The sequence below is a fragment of the Sitodiplosis mosellana genome, unplaced genomic scaffold, assembly GCF_009176505.1.
Source record: "Sitodiplosis mosellana isolate CC-2019 unplaced genomic scaffold, AAFC_SMos_1.0 Smas_scaffold_6166, whole genome shotgun sequence".
In the NCBI taxonomy this organism is placed as follows: Eukaryota; Metazoa; Arthropoda; class Insecta; order Diptera; family Cecidomyiidae; genus Sitodiplosis; species Sitodiplosis mosellana.
This window is the reverse complement of record NW_022601407.1, coordinates 6441005-6461548: the sequence shown is the minus strand read 5'-3', so window position 1 is coordinate 6461548 and position 20544 is coordinate 6441005. Positions and strand designations below refer to the sequence as shown.

General features: G+C 35.9%; 6 protein-coding genes, 1 long non-coding RNA gene and 1 pseudogene across 10 annotated transcripts; 3 read left to right on the top strand and 5 right to left on the bottom strand.

Moving 5' to 3' along the window:
* Positions 1–1650, bottom strand: part of LOC129574948 (tRNA pseudouridine synthase-like 1) — a 4331-nt pseudogene extending 2681 nt beyond the window's left edge.
* Positions 500–1215, bottom strand: LOC129575121 (tRNA pseudouridine synthase-like 1). The gene is made up of 4 exons (XM_055458051.1): positions 1169–1215; positions 985–1098; positions 774–928; positions 500–528 (listed from the first exon to the last, which is right to left on the bottom strand). Exons 1-4 carry the CDS (start codon positions 1213–1215, stop codon positions 500–502), a joined length of 345 nt encoding a protein of 114 aa, XP_055314026.1.
* A 1649-nt stretch (positions 1651–3299) lies between the features above and the next one.
* LOC129574947 (uncharacterized) lies at positions 3300–7882 on the top strand. Of its 2 annotated transcripts, none has more exons than XM_055457632.1 (6): positions 3300–5649; positions 5765–5904; positions 6300–6411; positions 6602–6807; positions 6971–7170; positions 7334–7882. In XM_055457632.1, the coding sequence occupies exons 1-6, from the start codon at positions 5588–5590 to the stop codon at positions 7448–7450; spliced, it is 837 nt and encodes a 278-aa protein (XP_055313607.1). In that variant the 5' UTR covers positions 3300–5587; the 3' UTR covers positions 7451–7882. The 2 variants fall into 2 exon arrangements, with proteins under 2 accessions (XP_055313607.1, XP_055313605.1); XM_055457630.1 differs by having other exon boundaries at positions 3303–5649; positions 5741–5904.
* A 1319-nt stretch (positions 7883–9201) lies between these two features.
* Positions 9202–10903, top strand: LOC129575047 (uncharacterized). The gene is made up of 4 exons (XM_055457865.1): positions 9202–9427; positions 9591–10394; positions 10516–10601; positions 10676–10903. The coding sequence occupies exons 1-4, from the start codon at positions 9331–9333 to the stop codon at positions 10700–10702; spliced, it is 1014 nt and encodes a 337-aa protein (XP_055313840.1). The 5' UTR covers positions 9202–9330; the 3' UTR covers positions 10703–10903.
* Positions 10904–11488: 585 nt separating this feature from the next.
* Positions 11489–13534, bottom strand: LOC129575059 (periodic tryptophan protein 1 homolog). The gene is made up of 5 exons (XM_055457895.1): positions 13298–13534; positions 13170–13228; positions 12977–13101; positions 12461–12911; positions 11489–12209 (listed from the first exon to the last, which is right to left on the bottom strand). Exons 1-5 carry the CDS (start codon positions 13397–13399, stop codon positions 11573–11575), a joined length of 1374 nt encoding a protein of 457 aa, XP_055313870.1. The 5' UTR covers positions 13400–13534; the 3' UTR covers positions 11489–11572.
* Positions 13535–13643: 109 nt separating this feature from the next.
* Positions 13644–15205, bottom strand: LOC129575060 (DNA repair protein complementing XP-A cells homolog). Its single transcript, XM_055457896.1, has 3 exons — positions 14948–15205; positions 14466–14873; positions 13644–14119 (listed from the first exon to the last, which is right to left on the bottom strand). Exons 1-3 carry the CDS (start codon positions 15100–15102, stop codon positions 13873–13875), a joined length of 810 nt encoding a protein of 269 aa, XP_055313871.1. The 5' UTR covers positions 15103–15205; the 3' UTR covers positions 13644–13872.
* Positions 15206–16605: 1400 nt separating this feature from the next.
* Positions 16606–17240, top strand: LOC129575135 (uncharacterized). Its single transcript, XR_008688751.1, has 3 exons — positions 16606–16737; positions 16800–16854; positions 16941–17240. It is a non-coding gene; the product is annotated as an uncharacterized LOC129575135 (long non-coding RNA).
* Positions 17241–17905: 665 nt separating this feature from the next.
* LOC129575000 (matrix metalloproteinase-2-like) lies at positions 17906–20383 on the bottom strand. Of its 3 annotated transcripts, XM_055457747.1 has the most exons (7): positions 20274–20383; positions 19971–20211; positions 19353–19786; positions 19148–19289; positions 18886–19045; positions 18510–18613; positions 17906–18320 (listed from the first exon to the last, which is right to left on the bottom strand). In XM_055457747.1, exons 2-7 carry the CDS (start codon positions 20068–20070, stop codon positions 18142–18144), a joined length of 1119 nt encoding a protein of 372 aa, XP_055313722.1. In that variant the 5' UTR covers positions 20071–20211; positions 20274–20383; the 3' UTR covers positions 17906–18141. The 3 variants fall into 3 exon arrangements, with proteins under 3 accessions (XP_055313722.1, XP_055313721.1, XP_055313723.1); XM_055457746.1 differs by having other exon boundaries at positions 19971–20377; XM_055457748.1 differs by having other exon boundaries at positions 19353–19768; positions 19971–20377.
* Between the last annotated feature and the right edge of the window lie 161 nt (positions 20384–20544).

Below are 20544 nucleotides of genomic sequence, written 5' to 3'. Positions count from 1 at the left end.
AGAGAGAGAGAGAGAGAGAGAGAGAGAGAGAGAGAGAGAGAGAGAGATGAAAATCACACCGGCTAGAAACAAATGAATCGTGAAGTTGTTGAATGTACCTGCCAACAGAACACCGACCATGTTTCGTATCTGAAAATTTACATTTAATATCCGACATTCAACGACTAAAAACAAATGAATCGTAAAATTATTGAATGTACCTGTCGATAAAAGAATGCTCTACACCTGAATTCAATGTTCCAAAAGTCGAAATGGGCGAGAGTTTTCTCATAATTAAACCGGGTAGCTAATGTCATTCCTGGTTGAACAGTTATGCTATCCATTCGTCGAAGACAAAATCTTGGATGAAGCTAATGAAAACAAATTGTTTGTTATTTAAAAGGAAGAAAATGCAGAATTTTTGTCATTCTTCATGAAAAGGTTACCGTTTTTTGCTCTTTTGAAACTTTCATAAATGTTCGAAAGTCGTGAACTCCTTCCATCTGTTTTGCGGTGTCTTTCACTCGTTCAATGTCAAATCCCTCGTTTCTACAATTAGAGCACACCAAATTGAAAGAAAAATAACATTGATCGTAACACAAAAGAAGAAAATCGAGTAAACAAACACAAATGTACAAACAATAAGAAATAGCATCTGAAGCTCTCTTCAATCGGAATAAACATAGAACTGTGATAGATTTTCGGGTTCATTCCTTTCGGGACTGGCTCTTTGCAAACGGCAAAACGATACAAATATGTTCGACATGTAGCTACGCGCCGTGAATCAAACTCACTGCTAACGGGAACGGTTTTCAAGATTCGTATTTGTTCGCGCAATGCGCTCAACTTAAGATTTAATTTTTTGGTGATGACCCATGGTGGGAGTGGCAAATCACGATTGACATCGATGTGAAATGTTGTATTGGTTGCATGCACACCAGCATCAGTCCTATTCAATGAAATTGCATTTTCAGAGGTGAAGTGAATGTTGAGAATATCCATTACCTGCTCGATGGGCATATTTCTACATTGTGTACATTCTTAATTTTTTCAAAAGCTTGCCTCAACGCACATTCAATCGAATAATGATCCTTAATATTCACATTCTTTGTGACGCCACTGCAAAAGTATTGGATGATTTTTTTAAAACAAATTCTTAAAGTTTCGATTGCAAAAATCTATGTCTTACTTGTATTTCGTTCCGATATACGCAATATTTAGTAAATATCTTTGCATTTTGATTGCATTGGCCGGCAATGCAATTCTGACTATTTCTATACGGTTTACCAAAAATATTCTTTATGGTTATGTTCAAATTCAAACTAATGTTGTGACATTTCCCACTTTGTGTGTCTGTTCGATCCACTTGAAGTTGCCGCCTATGTCGAAATCAATGTGAAACGTCAATTTTTGTACACACTGTTTTTGATTATATTTATATGTATTTCCAAATACGACATTCGAATTCCAAAGATAACAATTATACTCTTTTATTATATTAAGTTGAACGTTCACATTTGTTTTCGGTTATTTTGTTTTTCTGTACAGATTTCACGGGTACAGGTGAAAAAAACGCATTAGAAATGAGGAGAAAAACTAGCTTAGTGTGTGATTTTATTGTGACTGACATAAATCTCGTCGTCTATCGATCATTTGTGATAGAGACGACCGAGAAACAGCGATTTAACTAGGAAGAAAAGAAACTACGGAATTCATTGTGAATATCATCATCACGGAAAACGGGCGAAACGATAATTGTCAAAATTTTCGTAAACGTGAATGTAAACATGGATTCATCCAATAATACGGACACAGGTGACACCGAGGCTCGGGTGACACAGGCTCGATAGGTGTGAATTCAACAATTGCGCATATATTCCACCGCGAATCTCAGTGGTAAAAATACATTTCTTTGCACTGTCGAAATCATGAAAATAATTACTTGACATTTCTAACCAAAAAAAATCATACAGATTAGTACGGCTGTGTCATTTCTGCAAAATCCGAATGTTGCACGAAATTCACTGGTGCAAATGGAGAAATTCCTACGTTCGAAAGGTCTTGGCGATGAAGATGAAGGAAAGCGATGAAGAGATTCAATTGGCCTTTCAACAAGCTGGCATTTTTACCAAAACGATTTTTTTCTCCCAATTTTGGAAATAATCAAAATCTTCTTCCAAAGTTCAAACAACGAAAAGAAGCTGAAATTCCAACTTATAGATTTCAGCAGAATTTCACGCCAAATCAAAAATCTTGTTAAATTCATTCACTTTGTAATGAAGAAATTGCCATTTTGGATTTAATGTAATAGTTAAAGTTCATCAATAAATCTTAGAAAAATTAAAAACCATTCACGGCATTCGATGGATTTTTTTCTAATCTCCAAAATCGTTTTTCGGTCCATTTGAATGTAATTTATCAGAAACGGTTTTTCTGTGCTTTTTTCAATACGTTTTTCCTTTCATGATTCGATTGAATCAAATTGTTAACTATAAACCAACGTGCTACCATCGAATTCGATGTGATTCCGTTTATTTTTCAATTAGGATTAATGTGATTGGAAACGGGTCCATAATATAATCAAGGGGGCGAACGTGAAAATTGAATCGAATCTGCGATTATGTCGATTATTGTGATGGTGAGTGGGAACGTTTAATTGAATTAATGAGTTGTGAAATTGAAGTAAACGGACTATGGCGACTTGACAGTGTGTACTTCAATTTCGCCCCGTGTACACATTCTGGCAAGGTATTTTACTACATAAATAAATTACCGTCATCTTGAGCGTGTGGCGCAATTTGCACATTTATTTGGATTGTACGTGTTTTGTGTTCCGTTGTATGTTTGATTTGATGTGTGAAAGGAAGAGCGAAAGAGGGAGTAAGTGAGAGAGAAAGATAGAAAAGATAGAGCAATAGAGTAGGTGGACTCTTGCGAGGTGGCAAAGATGTGAAGAAAAATTGAAAGAAATCGATTAAATTTACGAGGCAAAAGAGATGACCATGAAACCGTAAAACCGAAAATAATACAGCGGGTTTATGTCGATAAATGGCTGGAGAAGCGATGACATAACAACAGTTCGAGTGAGTTTGCATTATGCGATTGGTGAAGCGCGCGAGAGAGTGTATAAAATAAAAGGATGATAATGCACAATATTTCGCTCACACCGTGTATAGATGTGCAAGTCGGAGATGTGCCATTGCATTGTCAAGTGGCTATTTCATTCTCGTAAAATATATATATATATATGTATATGTACATATGAGAAAATGATTGTGTGCACAAAACGGAGGCAAACACATTTGTTCATTTCCCCATAGCGGAAAATGTCTACACTCTACATACAAAGCGCGAAACCCAAATATGCGAAAAATGGCAATACATCGATGTGAGAAAAAGAGAAAAGCTTTTGGGGTACAAAGCTTGCCTTTGTTTGCAATGCTGGTCGTCGTCGTTGTTGTCCCGTTTCAGTGTGCGAGAGACAGAGAGATATGCGCAAAGGGACGAGCGCGCACACGGCACAGGCACAACGATATTAAACTTAACCCATGTCATGAAATCGGCCAATATCCAAGCACTGACACTCAATTGCCTATTGCGCTGTTTTGATGCCGATGTTCGTCGACGTCGTCGTCGGTCGTTGGTGTTGCTGTTGCTGTTCTTGTGGTTTTTATTGTTGTTGTTGACGCTTAACATGCTCGAATGTGTCGTGTGCTTTTGCCCAGGTATATTACGATATATAGCACAATCCACACCATTTCTTCTCACTCTCTCACACTCAATGAACCTTGCGTTGCATCTCTCTACCCGATTCATCATCATCATCGTAGTCGTCGTCGTTGTCGTTGTCGTTGTCGTCGCACATCTATTCAATACACCGAAATATTTGGAATCGGGTAGCATAGCTACCACACCACACATCACACATAAACATTGGGAGCGAGTGAGAGCAAACCGAATTTATATACACATCCAAATTCGAATACACGTCGCAGACGAAAAACTTGATCCAAACGATTGACTATCCGTTTTAAATTACACTTTTTTTTCGAAGTGAAAAGTAGAACAAAAATAATGGTGTTTCGACGACGACGAGACGACACAAAACGCCATTCGCAATTTAAGAATTTGATTCAAGTTTGTTTGTTGTGTTCGGGGTGGTTATCGTTTTTTCATCCTTGTTGAAAGTTCGTTGTTGTTTTCTTCTTCTTCTTCTTTCTTTTCTCCACGTTCGGTTGTTGATTTTCTTGTTTGCAAATGCGGAAGAGACAAACATTCAATATTTATGCGATGCATTTGAAATCAACGTGTAGTTTGTGTGTCTCATGAGCTCGCACAAAAATCAATTTTCCATCATCAACAGCCAGAGAGCGAGGGAGAGCGAGAGGGAGCGAGAGAGAGAAGAGCTTTTTCATCCCATGTTTGTCGTTATTGTTTACGTTTATCTGCCAGTCTGCGAATCATCTTCAACCTGAGCTGAACAGTGTTGATCTCTGTGTGCGTGTTTGTGTGTGTTGTGTTTTTTTTTTTCATTCCTGCTTTGCTTGCGAAGGCGAATATTCCGAAATTTTGGTCTTCGATTTTGTTTTGAACTCTAGTTGGTTTGTTGTCTTAAAACCAACAAAAAAATGCTGTTCAACACAATAAATAGCCAATTCTCGTATAAATCCAGTTATACCAGCGTTCACACTAGAAACATAGAACATTACTTTTTCGTGAAATAGTTGAACGATTACAAAAACAAAACAGAGGGAGAAAAAAATCAAAAAGGAAACAATTAAATTTGATGTGTTTTTCATGCAACAACATCATTTGTGTTGTAATAGTTCAATGGACGGTCATCGAATTACACAATCTGATTATATCTCGCTTCACGACGCTCATGATACAAAAATGTGCAACTTAAAGGATCCACAACAAAAAAAACAATAACAAAACATACGGAATATATTTAAAAAAAAAACGTAAACGAACGAATTTTTTTTCTCGGTGCTTTCCAATTGTATGTGTGATAAATAAAAAAAAGCAAAAATAATAAACAACATTTCAAGTGTTCGAATAAACGACAACAATAACAGCAATAAAAAAAATTGTTGATTTTTCCGTTGAAAAAAAAACAGTTGTCGAATTGTTTTAATTATCTCTCACTTGATGAAATAATGGAAATTTTCGCAACAAAAAAGCAGAGCATTTAAATCCACCAAATGATGTCCAATTAATGCGAGATTAAAATTAAGCAAGGCGCAAGAAATTGATTTTCGATTGTTTTGCTTCTTTCATTTGGTCGTCTTCGTCTGCTCTGACGGAAGAATCGGAAAATAGAGAGAATAAACTATGCATGGCATACATATATATAGACACACTCTGCATGCCTTTACTCTTCATAGACATTCCGTTGAATAATTGAAGCAACTCGTTTCGGTCAAGCGAAAATGATGAACTCTCCGATGCATAAATATTAAACGAGTACACAAGAGCACGTCACGAACGCAACACTTGAAACACATCAAGACAGAGAAACATTTGAGAAAGAAAAAGAGCGAGAGAGAGAGAGAGAGGAAAAGAGTGACAAAGGAACCGACTCAGTTCTAACAAAAACAAAATTGGGATGCATTTTTGGATCGATAAACGATCACAAGCATGTGGTTTTGGACGGGCTAGAGCTGGATTGTGAGTAAAATTGACACACCGCACACATTTGGTGTGGATACTAAATACACACCAAATTTTCTAATGCCTATATAACTTTGTTTTGGGTCAGTATGGCCGCTTCTTTATCGGGCAGTGGATACGATTTTTATCATCCACCACGACGGAATAAATCAATGCTAACACCAGTTCACCGATTTCCAAATGTCGATTGCCGCAACGTAAATCGACCAAACGTTCATCGACCGAATGTTCATCGCTCGAACCATCATCAGGGTGAGTGCTTTATTGCCTAATTGGAAACAATAGACAAGGGTTATTCATTAAACTTTAATACTTACAAATTGAAATGGTACAACTTTGTTGAGTCTTTTATTTTTTCTTGTTTTCATTCGTGACAAATGGAATCAAGGAGAAACTGACACTTTGCAACGAAAAAAAAAACATTTAAAAAGAAAATGGGACCTTTTTGAATGGGGAGACGTCTTTTTAAATTTCCAAGCATAGAAAAGTTTCGGAAAAATTTTAATTGTCAAACTATTTCAATGATTAAAAGAATAAATTCAAGTTCTTCAAAGAATCAAATGGAAAAAATAAAATCTCAACTTTGTTAGTAACAAAAATAAAATAAAAAATTGTTCTCTTCCAACCTTTTTCTTTGATGAAAAAAGAGCATCACCAGCATCATACATCTCGAGCACATCATGAAATCCAGACACATGCCGAGGTCAATACACAACACTCTTACGGTGAACCAGCCGACTATTCCGTTATACAGCAATAGTAAGGAAACGTTGAAGCATTCTCTATGTGAATTCACATGCAACTTTTTAAATCCATTTCTTTCTTATTATGTTATTAATTCTCTCTCTATTTATTTTTTTCTCTTTATCCCCTTTTTTCCTTTTTTTACTCTTTTCTTCGAAATTAATGAAAAAAAAATTGTTCCCAAAATAAATTAAATCAACTGTAGTCAATCACATTTGCCAATTGAATTGGAGCAAGGGACATTAGGTTTGAATGCAATTCGGCCGTCAAACGAGATTTTGACTGATGATCGGGCAACGTTATCGGTAAATGTAGCGGATGCCGTGAATTCAACCGATTCTCAAATACTGCCCAGTCATTTGAAGTGTGGTATGTGGGCATCGTTGGCGTTGGCAACCGTTTTTCTCGCAGGTTTGTCTGATTTCTACCCATTTATTTTTGATCTTAGGATTTTTTCTTGAGTTTTTTTTTTGGATTAAATCTGGATCCACGAGGTTGGAGTTTAATTCATTTTTGTCTGTTTCACCTTAAACTGAACCTAACGCCTGTTTCCTTCTCTCGAATCACATTCTAGCATTCCAAGGTAGTGGTTTGGAGATATTAATCTTTTGCGCATTTTCGGCAACATTTTTCGTGGCAGCGTGTACCGTTAGCTTGTGTCGCCGGCCAAACAACAATAGCTTCAACTTGAACATACCCGCACCGCAGCTTAGCGCTGTCACAACAAATGTAAACGATATTGAAATCGCCCATCTGGATCAGCATGAACCACACGTAAAAATCTCCCATTTTTAATTTTGAAAATAAAAAAACTCTCTTTGTTTGTCTTTCTTGCTCTGCGTAGCCTTTTCGTCTTCGATACTACCTGTTCTTTTGTACTCATCTGTGGATTTTCAGTTTGGTCGCGGTCACTCATGATACCTTCGCTCTTTTTCAGGTTCCGAATGTAATTGATCCAATAGCACCACCTCCGCCATATCATATCGCCATTTTGAATGATAACCCAAAGATCGACGACTCCCCACCGCCCTCCTACGACAAACTTATCATATAAACAGAAACAGAAACATTCGCTTAAACAAATCTCTTCCGTTCATCGTTTTATTGTGCTATCACTTCCAATATAACCCTTGATCTCTTTATCATCAACAATACGACGCATAAAATTATTTAGGAAAAAATGAAGAAAAAAATACGGACAATTTGAATAAATCGTTTGGCACTACTGATTAGAAAGAAACCAAAAAATCCAAACTTGTCTACTATTCTGTCAGTAGAGTTCAAAATTTGCACAAGAAAAAGGGAAACATTTTAACAAAAACAATGTAAAGCATACACTAAAAAAAACTACCTAATTTATTTTTTAAACGTGTGTTTTATGCATGCCCAGTTCGGAAAAATTATTGGCCATTTTAGAGCTAAACAACTACTATGAACTATGAATAAAAAAAAAAAAAACAAAAAGAAAAAATATTGAAATCACAAATGATTGCGTTTTTTATTGGGCGATTTTTTTTCTGCTTCCGACGAGGAAAACAACCAACGAATGAAAATTAAACGAGGGAAATTGGCTACAACGACTCATTCTTTCAAAATTGGAATAATTTCACTCATCGATTGGATTTTGAAATAGTTGCCATTCAATCGAACTATGGATATGATATGATATGAAGGTAAGCAGTATGTTGTAAGCAAGTTTGAATTGAGATTTGATTTTTTGACTCTTAGAATTTAAATCAAATGATCCTTCAGCCATTTGGGAGTGAATCTTAAGCCACCACCAAAGAATGATAGATACAACTCGAAGATTTTATATTTATATCTTTGGATGTTGTAATTGACATCTTGTCAATAGAATCTTTACCTTTGACAAGTGACAACATCCACCATCGTTTATCATTGAAATTTTAAATTTAAACGGCCTTCACATGACCCGAATGAAGATGAGTAAATGAGATTTTAACTATGTGAACGTGTGAAAAAAAATTCAAAACAAAGATTGAATTTCAGATTTTTAACCACCGCTGTGTCTTGAGCGATTTTTGGTCAGTTTTAGAGATTACAGCTACTCCCTTTTTCTCCATACAAAATCAAGGGATACTCATGTGCATTTGAATGGATTGGATTGGATTGGATTGGAAGGGATTAGATTGATTTAAGAAAAAATAATATTGGAATCGTTGGAATAAGCTCGAATTGAATGGAAATGAGTCGGCTCGGATTAGGCTGAAATAGTTTGAATTGAAACTGGTGACTTGAGAAATTATGGAAATAACTGAGATCTCCACCAAAAATATAAAAATATTGCTCAACGGGAAAGCTCTGCATTCTTATTCAAGCCCACAAATATATCTAAGATAAAAGTCATTGATTCAATGCTAATCGATTCGTTGGATGCTGTAGAAAACTTCTGTACATTCTAAGCAATGATAAAAAAAAACTTGTTGCATTAGACGGAAGGTGACAAAACCAGAATTAAAAGTTCCAACAATAACAACAACAAAATACTCCTGAACAAATGCACCTCAACAACTTGCCATTCATAAAAATGTGCCAAGTTGGTGTGTTATTTGTTGCTGCCGGAATCGACATATTTTCACTGCCCATGGATAAAAAGTCATAACTAGACGAATGCATACGCATATGTTTTGGCAAAGAGAGCGGAAAAAAACAGCACTGAAAATGTCAAGAGAAATAAATTGCTTAGTTGGTCGAATTGAAGGTGAGCGTCTGAAAAGTTTACGAATGCGACATAAACAATAAACAATATGACCGCTATATAAAATGGGACAATCGGCCAACTGTCAACCATTGAGTAATTCAGTGTTCAAGTGACAATTTAGCTGTTCAATTGTTCAAAGCCCCGAATTTTCACCGTATTTCTCTCTTTCTCAGTTAGCGTTTTGCCAGCAAACGATCCGCACATACTTCAAAATGAATAAAATCAGTTTAGCGTTGTGTTTCACCGTTGTTATCATTTCGGTGTTCGGCAGTGAGGCGAGTCCAGTGATGCGGACTGATGATCAAAAGTGTAAGGATTTATGTACATTATGTAATTGTGTTGGTTTTTATTGTGGTGATGAATGCATTTGCGAATGTAATAATAAAGATGATGAAAGTGAGTTTTTCATGGTGCAAGATATTTAACGTTCGACCATTTTTATTTTGTCCATTCTATTCAAAAAAAAAACTAGATGTGAATTGCGTTGAGGCGATGCAGAAGAAATGTGAAAAATTGCATGTTCCATATGAGGTGTTGATTCAAGGACCAGCTGGAAGCCGTTTCGTTCGTAGCTTGTTGACCGAAGACTCAATCGCCCTGAAAGCAACCAATCCAAAGAAACGCTCCTCCGTTAGCATCTTCAAACCGGATGAAAATAAGGACAACAAAGAAGTCACACCAGAAGAGAGTGCACCTGCTGCTGACGCCGATAAAGCTAAAGAAACCGAAGTGTTCGCTGGAACTGATGTTGCTAAGAAAGACGTGAAAGTCACCGAAGAAATAAAGATTGTCGATGAAGTCAAGGCTGATGAAATGACACCAAAAGCAGATGAGAAGACAAAGCGTGAGGTCGACAACAAAGAAGATGGAAAGAGCAGCGACAGTGAACAAGCCAAAGATGAAGCAGCTGAAGAGCCGAAGATCGGTGAATCAATTGAAACGCCAAAGGAAGCCGAATCAGCTGACAAACCAAAAGACAAAGAAGCAACCGAAGCAGCCAGCGGAGCTGAAATGGACAATGCCGAGAAGAAATTGAAGAAACGCGATGCCGAAACTTCTGAAATCCAAGAAGCTCTGGATGAAGCCACCAAGGAAAGCGGAGCAGATGCAGTCAATTCCAACGGTGACACCAAGGCAGACACTGATGTTGCACCAACGACAGAGCCATCAGTCGGTCTCGCTTTGCCAATTGTTCCACCAATTCTGGGCTTGTTGCCTTTGCAATTGGGCGCACTTAACTTGGACGTACTGAAGACCAACATGAAATTGGGAAAAGGTGAGTTTGCATCTAAATTTTTTTGTGTTTTCATTTCATCAACGTACGCAGCATATTCACTATCGCTTGAAAGTTCAACATTCTAATGCAATTTTTTCCATTTTTTTTTCCTCTTTAAAAGGTGTTTTGATCGACGCAAAACTTGCCCCATTGAGAGCAAAAATCGCAGCGATCGGTGCTCATACTAAAGCTAAGCTAGCACTTTTGGTAAGAAATACCTAATTTTCATTCACATTTCACTTTTTACTAATCATCTTGTTTTAATTTCGTTTATTTCACAGCCACTCGCAAAACTTCCACTTATTTAAATCAATCCAAAATAAGACTCTATTGTTCGAATTTGTTTTTGTTATTTATTTATTTATTATTTTTCGTTCAAATGAATTGTTCCGTTAGAGTCGTACAGTTAGCTATGCTGTAAGAATTCAGTTGTTCACTTTATCCAAAATGTTTAAAACTTAAGTAGGCATGAACAATGAATAAAACAAAAAAATACATCGAGAAAAAAATCGAACGCCCTTTTCATTTCATCTTTTATTCTTTTACAGCTGTTGAATTCCGTTCATTTTCTTTGCTTTTCTTTTTCTTCCACAGCTGTTGAAGTAGTCGTTCTTTTGAAGTTGTTTTTCTTCTTTCTATTGTTCTGAAAAAGTTCAAATCAAATCATTACAAATTTGATTTCTTTCAAATAAGGCAACGCTGTTGAAATGAAAAAAAAAACTCTTCATTTTAAATGAACTCTACTTTAGCTTTGACAAATTTCCACAAAATTGACCGTTCAATCACAAGCTATAGTAGCGCTGAAGTTATTCGACAGGTCGAACAAGAATACAAAACCAGTCAAAGTGGAACTGAACCAATGGTAATGCAACAATTGTATCGTTCATGTCAAATTATCAATCAAGAAATCAAATTTATTAAGAAGATAATGACTGAAATTGAGAATATTGTTGAAAGAAGTAATTTTGGTTTGATTCTTGTGTGCCGAAGTGAAATCGTTGATCATGCTCAAAAATTCACTTCTTCCAACTGCTAAACAGAATACTTCTTGAAATGCTCAACCAAAATGTTTCTTCAAAAAAAAAAATCCGTTATTTTTTTTCACTTCGTGCCACTTCTGACACGAATCAATCAATTTGACTTTATTCCATTAAAATTTAATACAAAAGAAAATAAGCCTAAGCGTTAAAGGTTCTTTTAACCGTTTCATAATCGCGTACATCGATGACTCGCAATTGTTTTTGTTTGTTGTCACCACCAACGGCCAGTGTGAATCCATTATCGGGAGAAATGTCTGCACATTGAATGCGACCGATGCCAACTTCATTTTCATGGATTAATGACGGTGTACTGGTGGCATCGTATTTCCATACCTTGAGAACCCCATCAGCTGATGTCGTAGTGACCATACCGGTTTGCATATAATTCACTATAATACCGCTGACCTCGTCACTGTGTGCTTGGACATTCCACAGACTGTTGCCCTCTTGGCGCACATCACAATAGTGAATGAATCCATTGTTCAAGCCAACAAAATAGTAGTTCGTATTGTGTGGATCCCAATAGACTCGTTCAACTTCGGCTCCAGTGAATGACCATTGCTTGAAGCTTGTGTCCACTTCACTCGGATCACGACAGTCAAACAATTTGACTGTTCCATCACAGCAGCCAGTCAACAATTGGCTTGGTTCAGTTGGATGGAATTTCAGTGATTGAACCTTTTCTTGGAATGCACGAATCGTTGTGTGCGGCTGAAGTTCGTCTAAATCCCAAAGTATTACTGTTTGATCGACCGAAGCACTCGCTAGAATATGTCTGAAAGATTTTGAAATGGGCAAATGAATATTTATACGAAAGAATATGTGGATCAATGAAAATTTTCAACTAAATCGAATTCAAAATTGGTGCTTCAATCTCGAACTTTGAATATAAAAATTTGTCAAGGTCAAATGGTGTACAAAATCAAATTTTGGTGTGGAAAAGTTTGAAGTTTCGCATATTTTCTAATTCACAAAAAATTTAAATCTACAAAAATTCCGTCTTCTCCAAAGAAAAAAAAAACTCACTGAAAATTTTTATTCCACGACAAATCCAATACAGCGTCTGTATGTCCGAATTTCTCAATTCCCTTCTTTCGTTTGCCTTTCGAACCCAATTTAACAGCCGGTTCCAGTGTGTCTTGAATGTCCAAATCCCAAATTGTGACAATTGGATCGATGCAACCGATGGCACACATATTGCCTGTATCTTTGCTTTCCGGGTCATAATTCAGCCATTCGATACAAAGTGGAAAGCTTGGCAACAAAAAGTCATGATGCACATAGAAACTGTTCTCTTCTTCATTGTACACATACACTTCCAGCGATGATGCATCATCATCGACGTGACCAACGAGAAGAAGATTGTCGGTTGGCTTGATTAAATCATCTTCAGCTTCCGAGTCTTCGCCGTCACTGATGTTTTCTTCATTGGGATCAATGACAGCTATATCACTCACGGCTGCCACTTGTGTTTCATCTAAAAACCAAGCGAAAATCTATTAAAATCTCCCAAAAAAAACACTCTCGTATTCCTTCAACAACCTTCATTATCATAGTCTGCAAAATTGAACTCGTCATCTGGGTTGCGTGGCTGTGATTCAACCGCATCGGATGTGTCCATATTCTCATCATTCTCCTCGTTATCGTCATCATCATTTTCTTCGTCGCTACATGGAAGAAAAAAACACAATTAATCTCACTCATTCCAATATGTTTTCCAAATGTGAAAACTTACTCCAATTCTTTTTTCGTCGACGAAATTACTTTGGCCAACTCTTCTCGCGTTAGAGTCACCTGAAATTTGGAGAAAATTTCGAAGTAAAAAAAAAATGGTGCTCACATCAAAAACTGATGTAAACAAACCTTGTCTGGATTTTCTTTGGCCACACCGCGTTTCACGAACGATAGGCATGGAATAAAATTCACCACCGATGGATCTTGCTCGATTTGATCTTCTTCTTCCATTGTGAGGTTTTCTTCTTCTTAAATTCAAAATTGCACTGTGAATCAAAATAAATGCCAAATTAAAACGAAACCTGCTTAGCCGCTTCGATATTGTGCTGCTGAGCACGTGGTAACAAACGAACGAAATGTGTACACAATTATTTGACAGATGAAAATGACTGAGCCCAGATCTGTATTACCGATTTTCCGTAGTCAACAAAGGTAACGAAGCAATCACATGACTGAAGACAAGGAAACCCAAACATTTGAATTGTTGTGAATTTCATGCGGATTTCTTTTTATTATTATTTAGTAATGGTATTTCTTAGAAGATGCTTATTATTATTATAAGACAGAACAATGGATTAGTGATGTGATTTGGGACTATTCTTAGTATTAATATCGCTGTTTGATTCCTTATTACAAATTGTACATTCAATGTGCTATTTCGATGCTTGTAATCCGATTCATATTTTCGTGTCTTTGCCATTTGCCTACATTTTTTCGTATGTTTCAACAAAATCGCAGATGGTGCAAGCGTGCGTGTAGTTGTCTTCATCCTCGTGATATGTTTCCTCGCCGTATTCGTGAGTGTGTGGCGCTTTTGTGGTACGATCATACAAACTGCTACGCATTTCCATTCGCAATTGCTTCATATTTTTATTGTACTTTTTCAGCTTGGTCTTTTCGCGTTTTTCGTCACGCAATTCACGCTCTTCCATGAGACGATCTTCCGAACCCCTGGAGAGAAAGAATGAAATTTGAATTGTTGAAAAGCAATTTTACAAGGGTCAATTTCATAGATACGATTTCACAAATACTATGTCATGTTATTAAATTTGATAAATTCAATTCGACAACCAAATCAGCCGAGAATAATACAAAAACTGATTAAATGTTGAATTCAAACTCAATAATTGTGAATGGCTGAATGAGAAAGAAGAATGAGGAACAAGATTTAAACCAAAAATAAACTCAATCCAACTGAAAACAACTAATCGAATGTGAATTTCGCAATTGATTGCAATCGAAAAAGAATTGCAACTGTAATATGTTGATCCACAAAAAATTCTACTCTAAAACGTACCAAACTTCAAGAGCTCGTTTTTCGACCAGCAAATGTAGATACAATTTCATCTCGCCCCAGCGCACATTGTGCGGATTTTTGCGAACGATGCACTTAAGTGGCGGTTCACGTTTATCGAAATCGCAATCTTTGAGCAAATATTCATTCTTTGCTTCGGTTCGTGTAATGAGAGAGTGTTTTTCGTCTGGGTCACGACACTTGTCACACACCGAATATTCGAAATTCTTCAGCAGATACGATTCGATAAATTGATCGTTGCATTCCAGACACGATTCATATTGAACAGGGATTGGAAGGACTTCTTCCACAACCTCTGGTTTTTCAAGGCATTCGGGTGTCTCATTCACCACTTCTTTTTCGATTAGAAAACCACCGCCACTGTCAATCAATTTCGTGGTACGCGTTACGCTATTTTATCAGGCAAAATGAAATCAATTAGTTGAAATACTAAAATATGGTTTGGATTTAATTTTTTATCCTACCTCTTCGTTGGTGCTTCCTTCTTTGATTGTTCGCCACTTTCATTGGCTTGTTGTCGAGCGTACGGATGATTACAAAGTTTCGACGACCTAATATTCCGTGCTCTTTCACGATTGCGTGCAATTCGAGCAAGCTCGGCTTCACTTAATGTCGACATTTTTGTTTCTAAACCTTTTACCTGAAATTTGCTATTTGAAATGCCAGAGGTGAAATATAAACTACTATTGTTTTGATGGACAGAAGCGAAATTGTTTGATACTTTGGCGCAATCGATGACACTTTGCATGATTCGGCATTGCAGATTTGACAGTTGCTCAGTTTTATGGATGAACTTGAGAGACACTCGCAATAGCGCGATTTCTGAATTAAGTATTATTTTGCACAGGCGCGACATGTATGAATCGAATTTGAATTTTTTTTTTTCATTCAATTATTTTTTTTGAATCAAGTTCTTCTTTTTGTAAAATAATAATGACAAAATGTATACAAAATTTATAACAATTAGATACACATCGATCAAACGATTTATCTGAAAGGTGTTCCAGACCATGGACTTACATAGAACCGTGTAGTAATTGCGATATCGATTACAACAATTTCGAAAAACTGCTCGGAAATGGAAACACTCAAATCTTGGTCAAAAAACGTATTTTCCACAAATTAAATTTTTTTCTAATGAAGAATGGATCCACTTTAAGGTGTTTTATTTAAAATTTAATCGTAGATTGAAAAAATCTTTCCAAGAATGGATTCAATAAATTGTAGAATTGTCTGTTTTCGAATATGTCTTCGTTCGATATCGAGATGAGTTATGAAAATTGGTGCAAAATTGATAACATCAAGACCACAACCATCCTTTCTCTATTGATGTTGGGTTCCATAAAATTGTAGATAAAATGTAGAATTCAAATCAGTCATCCGATTCTGGATGTTTGCAACAATTTATTTGGCTACAGGAGAGTTTATAATTCAATATGGGAATAATTCATTTAAGACTGCTATAAACTAAATTAATTAAATTAAAAGTTACATTTGTTAGAATGAGAAAAACAGCTGAATAAATTCGTATTTATTGCATGAATAATTCAAAAAAAAAACAATTCCAAATTCCAATCCTTCCGAAATGACGTCATAACATATATATAGCCAATTGTTCGCTTCGCACTAGAGTTTTAATTCCAGAAGTTTTTTCAATTCATTGTGATTCGCTAGGAGTTTTCCAAGTTTCTTCTGTACACATTTATGATGAGCCTACTGTTAGCGGTACGAGTTTTGAACAATACCATATTCATAACCAACCTCTCATTAAATACATTTAACTTTTTCAGACCCTCCCATTCGCTTTGTGTATGATATCGAAGAACCATTATAAGATAATGTATTTTGGTGTGAAATAAACAAAAAATATATAAAATTGCCAATCAATCGCATATGAATGCGAGCTAATATGAATAAAAAACCAAAAAAAAAACACGTGATATTTTGAATTTTTTTCCTCACAAGAAGAGATGATACTTTGATTTAATAAAAAATATTATGATTTGTTAATTGATCGATTGTCTGATATATTAAATATTCATTATCATTCCGAAAATAATCAACTTAAAAAAAAGTCAAGTGAAAGCATCAAATTTGAATGTGATAACACATTGAACTGGACTGTCTCACTGAAATCATCGGTTTGTTGATAACCAAGTCTTATTTATACAATTTTCTTCAATATAAATATTGAGATTTCATTTTGAATGAAATTTCATGTTTTGAACGGAGCTGTGCCAGTGATTGATCTTAAGTAAGGAATCATTGAAAAAAATTTCATTTAATTAATTTTCATCAAAATTTTCATCACAATAGATACTACTCAATATGAAAAGCTGCATAGTCATACTTGTTTCTCTATTCGGAGTTGGTATGTGTGATGCATGTTTCTACGGATTTACAGTCATTCAGTTTCTGTTTGACAAGAGCTTAACTACGCGCAAATTCAAATTCCAGTTCATATGATTGGAAACTATGATTATTCGATCGTGAGCCCAGTTGAAAATGTACGTTATACAACCGATGAGGATTTTCCGTGTGAAATAACGCTAACCAATGGAAGTGAACCAACAACGCAGTATCGCTCCAAAAGTGTGAACATGTGTGAATTTGCCGAAAGACGCAAAGATTCCGATTCATCGGTCAAATTATACGGAATAACATTCTTTGGTTTACATAATGTCGTTGCTATTGAATACGCCAATCCAAATGCTAAACGCAATTGAAGTAGAAAATAAAATGGGTAATTTTGGAAAGTGAAAACAGATTTTTGTTTTTTTTTAGATTATACCAATTTATTATGAGCAAAAAAGTAAACGAAAATTTGAATTGTCCACATTTCTAGACAGAAGTAAATGTAATTTCAATTCAAATGGTCAGATTCTCTACCAATCAACTTGAATATTCCCACCGACTGCGGTTTCATCGGCTGGTGTCTCGCTAGCTTCAACATCCACCAAAACTTAATTGTCGCCTGCGTTCCACAAGTGGCTGGTTCTCACAGTTCCCTTACCGTTTGCATCGACGCCAACATTGACATGAGACTTTGGCTGGTTTTATCACCGGTGCTAATACCAATACATTTTCTCTTGGTCAATTAATTGAAAAACCAAATTCTGTTATAATTTGTACGAAATTTCAAAAATTTTGTAAATTATAATCTGTAGAGAACAAAATCTACATAGGCCGATACGCAAGCTCGGTGATGGATACGCTATGAACAACGGTCAAAGAAATTTCATAAGTGCCATTAAAATCTAATCCTTATTCTGAACATTCACCGGTGAATCCATACTATGCCAATTTATGGCTTTGATTTTGAAATGCGCTGTATTGATTTTCGATTTGATCGAATTTACAGCAACGAAATTCTCTATAAAATGGACCGTGAATTTCGAAAGAGCATCTCAAGAGCCATCAGATTTTAACAAAAAAATTTTCATCAATTTCAAAACAAAAACGAAATTCATTTTGGTTTAAAAACAAGATATATTCTATCAATAAAAATGGTCTTATTTTCGTATTATGATAAGGGTGGTTTTGTTCGATTTTTCTCCATTCTTCCTCTTGTGGTTTAAGCGTCTCTTTAAAATTAGATTATTATGTTTTTCAAATAAATGCGGCACATTGAACGAAGGAGGTTATTCAATCGCGCGATTCATTTAAAGTTCGAGTTGCCGCAAGATCCATCATCATACACCGCATTGGAATAGGTTGATGTGACTCGAGGACATCCCATCCATCGCACCGCCGATGAATCGGGTCTACTTCGTGTCACATGCATTATTGAATCGTTAAATTGCCAAAATGATTTCCCTTTAAAGAAATACGTCTTCCCTATTGTACCATCAAAATGGTTTTCCAAAAATGAAGAGAAAAAAAAAACAGAGAAAACTCATGAATTTTATTCCTCTGCATAATGATCCAGTTTATCGATGGATTCACATGGCATGACTGAATCGATCGATATTCGAAATATTTTTTTATAATAAAATATATATATGTCTTCGGTTCAATCAAATTTACCGTCTTTATATTGAAAGGCTGCATCGATGTGATAACCAATACCTCGCCAAATTGACATATCACGTGGATAATCTGGTTCCATCTGATGAATATCTTCGTTGAATCTGTGAACAGAGAAGAAATAATTTTTTCTCATTTTTTCCGCGTTCATAGCTATTCTTTCGTTTCACTTTAGTCCATTTTCCAAAAATATTTATTTAAAAGATAAATTTTATTCATTCCATTATTTTTTCTGCCATGGCACGTTTCATCCATTTTCATTTCAGTTCTTTCAAATTCGCTTCCGAACACTTACGTTTTTATTTCAACCTTTTGCACCAATTTGTTGTCCTAGTGCCGACAAATTTACAATTCAATCAGATTATTTGCACTTTACCTCCAATACATGGTTCCACTGTAGAAATATGTTCGATCGTTGTGACCCCACACCAGAACTGCATCGATTTTATCTACTGATGCTGGCAACCCGAGAGAGGTTAATGCTTTAGGGTAACCATCCTCCAATTGAATTGAATTGAAAACGTAATACATTTTTCCTGATAAAATGATGCAGAGAGAGGGAAATAGAGAGAAAGAGAGAGAAATCACACACACAAATAAAATTTTCATTTTGGTAAAATTATGGAAAATGTGCTCACCAATGAAAAAAACAATTTTCTTGTGTTTATTCTCATAGACGGCATCGATGTGTGTGAAATTACTTGGCAATTGCGACCATATACGATTGATCTCATCCGGGTAACCGCTATGCAATCCATTTTCACCGATCCGCCACAAATACTGGGGAAAAATGGTAAATACAATAAACGGGTGTGATTGCACGTTAAGAATGCCAACACTTACACGATCTTTGAAAATGAAGAGTTCCTTCCAAATGATTGTGATGGCATCGTAGCTGGTGTTACAGGTATCGGGTTTTTGTCCATCATATCGATGACGTTCATTTCGTTCATGCTCTTCGCGTTCCGAAGCACTTTGTTGGCGTCTTCTCTCTTGTTCGTCCCGTTCTTTTTGTTCACGCTCCTTTTGTCGTCTCCCTTTTTCCCGCTTCTCACATTCATTCGCTCGTCGTTCCCATTCCTGTCGCAGTCGCTCACGTTCACGCTCCAACCGCTGTCTCTCTCTGTCCCTTTCTGCTTCCTGTCGTTCACGTTCGTCACGTTCCCTTTCTCGTTGTCGATCACAATCCGTTGGACTGTGATCGGGATAATACGGACCCGGTGTTGTGCTGGTCGTTGTTGATGCACTGGTTGTCACATCTGACCTTGGATTATCACCTTTTAGTTCATTTATCATTAGTTTTACGAAATTTATTTGTTCAAGTTTGCTACAGCAATTTGACATTTTTGACTCTTTTACGATTTTCTCGCTGAATACGCAATTTTTTTTTTCAAATTCCCCATTAAAGAATTAAGAGAAATGAATATCATAATAATAATATTTGAATTCCTCTTCATTTACCTTTTTGACATTCACATACGCACGATTCAGCAGATACATTTGCAAATGATACCATCGACAAAATCACCGTGGCAAAACAGACAACAACTTTAAAATTCATTTTGAGTAAGTGATTTCGTTTGATTTTTAAAATGATTCGTTCAATGTAACTTCGAAGTAAACACTGTAGATTTTATGGGCACGATTTGAGCTTTTATTAACCGATGTATGGAACACTTCAATCAAATAGTAAAATGATAATCTGAAAACGAAAACATTCTGCCATTTAAAACGTCAAATAAATCTCAAGGCTTATTTCTCAACTGAATCATCATAGTATAGCCTGAGGATTTGGCTTTTACACATTATTGTATACCAAAATGTATAACACATTTATTTTTGCTTTTTATTTATTTTTATCGAAATGTTTTTAACCCATTAATTGCCCGGATTCTTATTTTGTTTTCAAAAGACATCAAACTTTCAAATATTATCAATTTAGGTCTAAAAATAAGATTCCAAATACCAGATCGTCAAGATGAAATCTTATTTTTCCAAAACAAGCAAAAATGTACTGGTCGTTTTTTCGACCACT